At 52.0% G+C, this 9,377-nt stretch overlaps 1 protein-coding gene across 1 annotated transcript; it reads right to left on the bottom strand.

Moving 5' to 3' along the window:
• Positions 1–1,325: 1,325 nt before the first annotated feature.
• ORAI3 (ORAI calcium release-activated calcium modulator 3) lies at positions 1,326–9,008 on the bottom strand. The gene is made up of 2 exons (XM_012660358.1): positions 8,550–9,008; positions 1,326–2,849 (listed from the first exon to the last, which is right to left on the bottom strand). The coding sequence occupies exons 1-2, from the start codon at positions 8,775–8,777 to the stop codon at positions 2,184–2,186; spliced, it is 894 nt and encodes a 297-aa protein (XP_012515812.1). The 5' UTR covers positions 8,778–9,008; the 3' UTR covers positions 1,326–2,183.
• Positions 9,009–9,377: the final 369 nt, after the last annotated feature.

Genomic DNA, 9,377 nt, shown 5'->3' with positions numbered 1-9,377 from the left:
GTGGGATGGGAGGGGCTACCGGGAGGTGGAAAAATACTACCGGGAATGGTGACTCAGGCAGTTTGCCTGGCCTAGCACATAGCGCAAGGAGCATTTTCTTCTCATTATCCCCCATGGGCCTCTAGCTGTTGAAGATGCCCATTTGACAGATGGGGAGACTGAGGCCTTTAGAAGGTGCTCCATTTTGCCGTACTCAACTTACCTTAGAGGTTAAATCCGAGCCCGTCTCAAGGTTCTCTAATAAGCCTAGTGGGGCCTACAGGTCCTTTAAAGGGGTCCTGTAAAAAATAAACTGGGTCCTATAGGAACTGGGGTGGGCTGGTCTATTCTCCAGGCATCATGGTCCCAGTGCCTGCTCTGTTCAGCTGGGGATCCCCGTGCTCATGGAATCCCGCCGCACAAGGACAGCACCAGTCCAGGCCTGCATCCGGAACCTTGGGGCTGAGGTCGCCCAAAGGCTGGGCACGCTTTTTATTCTGTGTGGACGTAAGCACCCTGGTCTCTGGGGAGGAATAGCACTCCCACAGGCCCATGAGCTGAGGATGGCCTAGGCTCCATACTGTCCCTATGTCCAGTATGACTTTGGACTTAAGTTCCAGGTTCTTCCTCTAAAAATGGATGTTAATTTGCAGACATCAGAACAGTGCAGGAGAGGCCCTTGGAGCCTGGTTTATGCAAATTAACCATATTAAGTAATAGGAAAAGGGGGAAGGGAGACTTGTCCAAGGCCTCACACCACAAGAATAGAAGACAGGATTAAGACCCTTAAAAATTTTGAAGGAAATGAGGCTGAAAAAATGAATTTACATGGAGGCATAGAAGATGTGATCAGATTCCTTTCTTTTGTCCTAGTTGAAAGGTACTGGTTACTTTTCTCAAATCAAAGAGAAAGAGATTCCCATGTGATGGTAAAGATAATCCAAGTTCAGTTTCACTGACTAGCTGTGTGGCTTTGGGCAAGATCCTCAGCCTTCTTGGGCCTCATCTTCCTTATTTCTGAAATAGAAATGGTAAAGACTTGTCGTTTGAGATAGTTGTGAGAGTTAAATGAGATAACCTTTGAAAAGCCTCTAGTATGTAGTAGTCACACAAGAAAAACTTACAGTGGAAGAGATACACCCTGAGCTCAAAGCTATTAGCCTTAGAATAACTCTCCACATTCAGAAGCTATTGGCCCTTGTTAGCACCTGGTGGGGTCATACCTGGCACCCACTCCCCTCACCCCCCAGGTGCACTTGCCTCCAACTGACTCTTAAAAACAAATAACCTTGTCTCAAGAAGGCCTCCCCTTTATGCCATTCACAGCCACAGGGACATCTGTGAAACACAATTTATTATATAAAACAAGGTGCATCAAAAATTCGGTGTCAGAAGAGTTCTGTATTCCAAGGGCTGGCGACTGGACCTTCTCCCTTCAAAGCTCTTCTTCCAACCCTTGCTAAGGATTCAGGCTGGGCACACAGGCTTTCAGTCTCCGAAGACCCCTAACCCTGGCCCAGGAGGGTGAGAACCAGATATAGGTGCCTAAGTGTAGGGCTAGGGCAGTGGGTCAGGCACCACCCCTCTTGTGTGTGGCCTCAAGTCACCAACAGTGGGATGTGGGCTCAAATCTCCAAAAACATGGAGGCTTCTCCTAGGAAAAGCTGGACATATGCCTAGGGGGAGAAATACCCAAATGCCTCTACAGCAACTAAAGCAAGAATGTGGAACCCACCAAAATCTGGGAACAGGGAAAAGCTTCCCCAAAAATGCCAACCATAAAATAGATTCTACGAAAATAAAGCAAGGGTTGACTGCCTCTTGGGGCAGCTGTGTGAGCATGTAACCTTCTGACCATTCCGTATAGGAATGGAAAAGGTGGCTGAGGGTCAGCACCAAAGGTCCCACCAGGAGTCTCCCTGCCTCCCCTCCATCTACCACATGATCCTTGGATTGAGGACCTTCTACCTCCTCCCTTGTTTCTCCCAGCCCAGGCATAGAGCTTATAAAACCCATGGGACAGGCCGACAGGGAAAATTCCTGGGAATGTGGGAGCTGCCCCAAGGACCCTGCAGGCAGGAAACTGGTTTCTACCTGAGTGACCACAGGAAGTGGTTCAAGCCAGGGGCAGGGAATGAGGTCTGTAGACACTGGGGCCTCTTGCAGACCCAGGAGGCAGTGCTTGCAGCAGTTTAACACCAGCCTCACACAGCCTGCAGCTCCCCCTGCAGGCGACTCAGCTCCTCAAGCTCCTGCTTGTGGCGGTCTGTCTTGTGTGCCACCAAGGAGCGGTAGAAATGCAGGGCAAAGGCCACAAACACGAGCCCCACAGGTACCATGATTGCTGTGGAGGCCATGGCTGCTTGCCAGCCTGGCCCATGGGCCGCCCCACCACCACATGCCTGCCGGGGTGGGCAGGCCTCAGATGGCTCAGCCTGTGACGGAGCTGCAGAAGCAGAGGATGATGGGAGGTTGGAAGCTGGACTAAGGGAGGTGGCCACTGGTGGCAGAGTTCCAGGCACCTGGGATGCAGTTACCCCAGGGACTGGTGTGTCCAAGGGGGCCCCAATGGGCACAAACTTGACCCAGCCAACCAGGACAACTTCAGCGAGGAAGAGAAAGGTGCCCAAGGCAGTGGAAAAGCCCCAGGCCAGCTCCACGTAGCGGTGGAGTCTCTGGTGTGGCGACTGGTGGACAGAGTTGAGGTTGTGGATGTTGCTCACGGCTTCAATGTGGGGCAGCAGACACGTGGAGACCATGAGTGCAAAGAGGTGCACAGCCACTAGCACAGTGGTGCAGGCACTAAAGGCCACCAGCAGGCCTGGCGGGTATTTGTGGTTGCTCTCCAGCTGTACCTCCACCATGGCCACCTGTGGGGACAAGAGGGGATGGATTGAGTGCCCATAACCTCCTGAGCAGTTGAGGGTTTTTTGCCTGTTGATATACATCACTGATACATCCCTAGGATCTGGAACAGTGCTGGCAGAAAGAAGGCACTCAGCCTTGGCAAAGCTCTGTCCTGTTCTGGCCTTGGTTTCCCTACCTGGCTATCAAGAGGGCGGGATGAAATGTTTGACAGTTTTACCTTGTTGCAGCGCGGGGGCTGGTAAGCACAGATTCTGGAGCTATGCTGTCTGGGTTCATTCTCAGCTCTACAAGCTGTGTAGTCTTAAGCAATTTACGTACTTCTTTTTTAAATTTCTTTTTTAAAGCCAGTCAAATTTAGCCGTGGAAGTTACTTCTCTCTGTGCCTCATTTCCTGTGTGGAAATGGGGATTGATAATAGCACCCACCTGCCTAATGGGGTTGTTGTGGAATTTTTTTTTTTTTTTTTTAGACAGAGTCTTGCTCTGTTGCCCTGGGTAGAGTGCGGTGGCATCATCATAGCTCACTGCAACCTCCAACTCCTGGGCTCAAGCAATCCTCCAGCCTCAGCCTCCTGAGTAGCTGGGACTACAGGCACACACCATGACACCTGCCAAATGTTTCTATTTTTTTCTTGCTCTTGCTCAGACTGGTCTCAAATTCCTGAGCTCAAGTTATCCTCCTGCCTCGGCCTCCCAGAGTGCTAGGATTACAGGCGTGAGCCACCGTGATCAGCCATGGGTTGTAGAAATTAAATGAGATAGTACATATGAAGTGCTAAGAACAGTGCCAGGCACATAGTAAGAACTAGGTAAGTGTTTGCTGTTTATTATTATAGTTAATGCTAAAGCCTGAGGCTAGAGTTTGCAAATTGGCACACCGTGAACCACAGCCAGCTTGCAGACATGTTTTGCTTGGCTCACAGTGTTTTTTTGTTTTGTGTTGTTTTGTTTGAGACAGAGTCTCACTCTGTTGCCTGGGCTAGAGTGCCATGGGGTCAGCCTGGCTCACAGCAACCTCACACTCCTGGGCTCCAGTAATCCTCCTGCCTCAGCCTCCTGAGTAGCTGGGACTACAAGCGCGTGCCACCACACCCAGCTAATTTTTTCTATTTTGAGTAGAGACAGGGTCTCATTCCTGCTCAGGCTCGTCTGGAACTCCTGAGCTCAAGCTGATCCTCCCACCTTAGCCTCCCAGAGTGCTAGGATTACAGGTGTGAGCCACCGCGCACAGCCTTGCAGTGCGTTTTTTAAAAAACTGAACAAGTTGCTATCTTTTAAAACAAGAGAATTCATATATCCCTATTTCCAGATCCTTTTGAAAACTTGGAAGATCTGGTCACACTAGGCCAACATTCCTGCGTGACAGCTGTCAGCTAGAGTTGAGTCATGGTTGCTTCCTTTGGACAGGTCATGGGGTCTCTTGATCGCCAGCCCCACCCAGCCAACTTGGCATCCATATGACCTACCTGGCCTTTGCAGACATTTGAGCTGATGACCCTCTTCTAGGAATGTATAAATTTGGACTCTAGAACCAGACTGCTTAAGTTCAAATCTTGCCACTTAATTGCTTTGGGACCTTGGGCAGGTGTCTTAACATCTCTGATCCTCAGTTTTCTCATCTGTAAAGTGGCCATAGTAGTGATACCTACTTCATAGAGTGATAGAAAGATGGGGCACATAAAGGTCCTGAGCACAGGGCCTGGTACTTAGTGACAGCTGAATACAATTTGTGTAATATTATTATAACTCTGGCCATCTGGGTTTCAGAATCTGGATCTTTCCCCATCCCTGGTTCTTGTGGGATCCATTAGATTGCTCTGGGGCTGGGGAAAGGAGAAGGAAGTTGCAGAGCCTGGCCAGTGGAGGTAGGAAAACAGGCTGAGTATTTTGGGAAATTGGGCCATGGCAGGTGTCAGCAGGTGTTTTCCACAGACAGGGATCTGGGCCAGGCTTAGTCCTGGTTTCTCCCACAGCCTGGCCCAGCCTTGCTCTCCCCTGCTAGGGCCAGGACCAGTCCTGCCCCTAGAACCTACCCTTCCAGCCTCTGGAAGGGGATATCGTAGTCAAACCACAGGAAACGATACAATAAATTAGGCTATTCTGTGCGCTCATCCTTCTCAGGAGATGTATCTTTCACATACAGAGGCTGTGGCACAGAAAGGGGCAGGGACTAACCCAGATCACCTGTTGTACTATGACTCCCACATTAGCTGCCTCTGATATTTGCCCCTACAGGAGCATGTTCCCAAAAGTGTCCCCCTCCAGCCTTTCTCCTTCTTCCTGTGATGATGGTGGGGAAACCCTGGACTAACTTAAGTCCAGTGATCCTGGGTCCTAGTTCATTCTATATCCTTCCTCTGCTGAGTGCCCTTGGGAGAGCTACTGCCCTAGAGGCGTGGCCTTGGTTTCCACATCTGTCCAATCAGCAGGCTAGTTGGAGCCATTGCTCATGTGTGTCTTGCTCTGATATGCTTGGATCTGGGGTTCCTGATGACAAGAATCACAGCTCATCCTGGGGCGGGTACTTGGCAGGATACAGAGGGCACACCCTCCATGATCTCACAATTTCCCACTGGCCTGCCTGTGAGGGGGTGGAGGCCTGTCCAGGGTCCCACAGCTGGCCATAAGCAGGGAGGAACCAGGTCTGTGCCTGTTGATTCCTCACCCTGGGACTTCCCTCAGTCCTACTTCCTGTGATACCACTGCTGGGACCGTTAGCTGGTGTTATCCTCCCACACCTGCAGCTTATCAGCTTGAGAATCACTTACCAGCTTCCTAATCAGCTTCCTTCCCCAGCGCCTCCCTCACAGGCACATCTCTTCTCAAAGTTCTCCTGGGTGACACTAGCACCTTTTGTGCCTGCTGGGGAGTAGCCACCTTCCTTGGGATGGGCCCACCTTTCATCCAGTTTATTCTCCCTGACCGCACCACCCACCTTGATACAGATCCCACGCAGCTGATTTGCCTTTGAACCTCTGAGGTACTTAGTAGCCATCCTGCCAGGAGTATGCTCCTTTTGGACCACTTTGCCCCACGGTTGCCTACTCATCCCCATCGGTGATTGGTTTACATTTCTTTTTTAAAGCCAGTCAAATTTAGCCGTGGAAGTTACTTCTCTCTGTGCCTCATTTCCTGTGTGGAAATGGGGATTGATAATAGCACCCACCTGCCTAATGGGGTTGTTGTGGAATTTTTTTTTTTTTTTTTTGACAGAGTCTTGCTCTGTTGCCCTGGGTAGAGTGCGGTGGCATCATCATAGCTCACTGCAACCTCCAACTCCTGGGCTCAAGCAATCCTCCAGCCTCAGCCTCCTGAGTAGCTGGGACTACAGGCACACACCATGACACCTGCCAAATGTTTCTATTTTTTTAGTAGAGACAAGGTCTTGCTCTTGCTCAGACTGGTCTCAAATTCCTGAGCTCAAGTTATCCTCCTGCCTCGGCCTCCCAGAGTGCTAGGATTACAGGCGTGAGCCACCGTGATCAGCCATGGGTTGTAGAAATTAAATGAGATAGTACATATGAAGTGCTAAGAACAGTGCCAGGCACATAGTAAGAACTAGGTAAGTGTTTGCTGTTTATTATTATAGTTAATGCTAAAGCCTGAGGCTAGAGTTTGCAAATTGGCACACCGTGAACCACAGCCAGCTTGCAGACATGTTTTGCTTGGCTCACAGTGTTTTTTTGTTTTGTGTTGTTTTGTTTGAGACAGAGTCTCACTCTGTTGCCTGGGCTAGAGTGCCATGGGGTCAGCCTGGCTCACAGCAACCTCACACTCCTGGGCTCCAGTAATCCTCCTGCCTCAGCCTCCTGAGTAGCTGGGACTACAAGCGCGTGCCACCACACCCAGCTAATTTTTTCTATTTTGAGTAGAGACAGGGTCTCATTCCTGCTCAGGCTCGTCTGGAACTCCTGAGCTCAAGCTGATCCTCCCACCTTAGCCTCCCAGAGTGCTAGGATTACAGGTGTGAGCCACCGTGCACAGCCTTGCAGTGCGTTTTTTAAAAAACTGAACAAGTTGCTATCTTTTAAAACAAGAGAATTCATATATCCCTATTTCCAGATCCTTTTGAAAACTTGGAAGATCTGGTCACACTAGGCCAACATTCCTGCGTGACAGCTGTCAGCTAGAGTTGAGTCATGGTTGCTTCCTTTGGACAGGTCATGGGGTCTCTTGATCGCCAGCCCCACCCAGCCAACTTGGCATCCATATGACCTACCTGGCCTTTGCAGACATTTGAGCTGATGACCCTCTTCTAGGAATGTATAAATTTGGACTCTAGAACCAGACTGCTTAAGTTCAAATCTTGCCACTTAATTGCTTTGGGACCTTGGGCAGGTGTCTTAACATCTCTGATCCTCAGTTTTCTCATCTGTAAAGTGGCCATAGTAGTGATACCTACTTCATAGAGTGATAGAAAGATGGGGCACATAAAGGTCCTGAGCACAGGGCCTGGTACTTAGTGACAGCTGAATACAATTTGTGTAATATTATTATAACTCTGGCCATCTGGGTTTCAGAATCTGGATCTTTCCCCATCCCTGGTTCTTGTGGGATCCATTAGATTGCTCTGGGGCTGGGGAAAGGAGAAGGAAGTTGCAGAGCCTGGCCAGTGGAGGTAGGAAAACAGGCTGAGTATTTTGGGAAATTGGGCCATGGCAGGTGTCAGCAGGTGTTTTCCACAGACAGGGATCTGGGCCAGGCTTAGTCCTGGTTTCTCCCACAGCCTGGCCCAGCCTTGCTCTCCCCTGCTAGGGCCAGGACCAGTCCTGCCCCTAGAACCTACCCTTCCAGCCTCTGGAAGGGGATATCGTAGTCAAACCACAGGAAACGATACAATAAATTAGGCTATTCTGTGCGCTCATCCTTCTCAGGAGATGTATCTTTCACATACAGAGGCTGTGGCACAGAAAGGGGCAGGGACTAACCCAGATCACCTGTTGTACTATGACTCCCACATTAGCTGCCTCTGATATTTGCCCCTACAGGAGCATGTTCCCAAAAGTGTCCCCCTCCAGCCTTTCTCCTTCTTCCTGTGATGATGGTGGGGAAACCCTGGGACTTCCCTCAGTCCTACTTCCTGTGATACCACTGCTGGGACCGTTAGCTGGTGTTATCCTCCCACACCTGCAGCTTATCAGCTTGAGAATCACTTACCAGCTTCCTAATCAGCTTCCTTCCCCAGCGCCTCCCTCACAGGCACATCTCTTCTCAAAGTTCTCCTGGGTGACACTAGCACCTTTTGTGCCTGCTGGGGAGTAGCCACCTTCCTTGGGATGGGCCCACCTTTCATCCAGTTTATTCTCCCTGACCGCACCACCCACCTTGATACAGATCCCACGCAGCTGATTTGCCTTTGAACCTCTGAGGTACTTAGTAGCCATCCTGCCAGGAGTATGCTCCTTTTGGACCACTTTGCCCCACGGTTGCCTACTCATCCCCATCGGTGATTGGTTTACCCTTTCCCTCATGACACCTTTGGGACTTGTTTTTCTTCCCCATGGCCCTGTGTATATTCATAGGGCCATGTTTAAACCCCCCCCATAAAAAGAAACTTCTTCAGTCCCTTGGTACCTTGTTTCCCGCCCCCCAAAACAATTTTCCCTTTCCTCTGCCCTCTTTGGGACTCGTTCACTTCACGCACAACCCCGTGCCCCCCGCGTGCTTCCCCCCCACCCTGTGTGCCCCCTTCCCGCCCCTCACCATGGCGAAGCCCGAGAGCAGCGCAGACGTGCGGCTGGAGGCTTTGAGCTTGGCCCGGCTGAGGTAGAGGCGGCGCCAGCTGAGCGCCCGCAGCGAGTGCTGACTGGCCCCCATGAGGTCCAGATAGCCGCGGTGCACGAACTCGCGGTACGTGGCCGAACCCGCAGGGCTCTCGGCCTCCGGGTTCAGCGGGGCCTGTTCGCCCGCGTCCCCCTCGCTGCCCTTCATCCTGGAGACGGCAGCACCAGGCGGGCCGGTTGGTCACGGCGGGGCCGAAGCACCTCGGGGGCCCCAGAAGGGCCGGCCCAAGCCGGGGGGAGGCCCCATGCCCCGGCGGGGTGAGCGCGGATGCGGGCGGCAGGCGGCCAGGAAGAGCGGCCCCAGCGCAGCAGGAAGAGCAGGCGTCTGCGGGGAGCCCCAGGGGCCGAAGAGGTACAGCAGAGGCCGAAACAGGAACTGGGGCAGAGGCGGAGCTGGGGCGGCCACATGATGGGGTGGAGCCAGGGGACCAAGCCTCCGCAGTCCCTGGCCCCTAGGCTGAGAACCCGAGGGACCTCGCGACCCCAGTCCATCAAGAACACCATCCAGGCGTCCAGCCAGTGACTGGGAATTCCCAGACCCCAGACCCCTCTCAGGTGTCCAGACTTCCAAACCCTCTCAAAATAGTAAACCCAGAAAAGGTGAGCTCATTCATCTGCAGGGACCGCCGGGGCCCCCGCGGATCTATCCAAAGAGTCCCCTCTTCCGAGAGCCCCAAGGAGTGAGCCCAGCGGCCATCCGTGCCTTAACCCGCGTCCCCGGGAATCCAGGCACCGCAGACAGACACAC

The sequence above is a fragment of the Propithecus coquereli genome, unplaced genomic scaffold (genome assembly GCF_000956105.1).
Source record: "Propithecus coquereli isolate 6110/MARCELLA unplaced genomic scaffold, Pcoq_1.0 Scaffold66, whole genome shotgun sequence".
NCBI lineage: Eukaryota > Metazoa > Chordata > Mammalia > Primates > Indriidae > Propithecus > Propithecus coquereli.
Note: the sequence above shows the minus strand (reverse complement) of the source record. Positions and strands in the feature narration are given on the sequence as shown.

What these genes read in the sequence shown, in the direction of transcription:
- ORAI3 (XM_012660358.1), bottom strand. Translation starts at nt 8,777, where the DNA reads ATGAAGGGCAGCGAGGGGGACGCGGGCGAACAGGCCCCGCTGAACCCG. An exon ending in TGCTCTCGGGCTTCGCCATG is followed by an intron (nt 2,850 to 8,549) that starts GTGAGGGGCGGG and finishes TTGTCCCCACAG; the next exon opens with GTGGCCATGGTGGAGGTACA.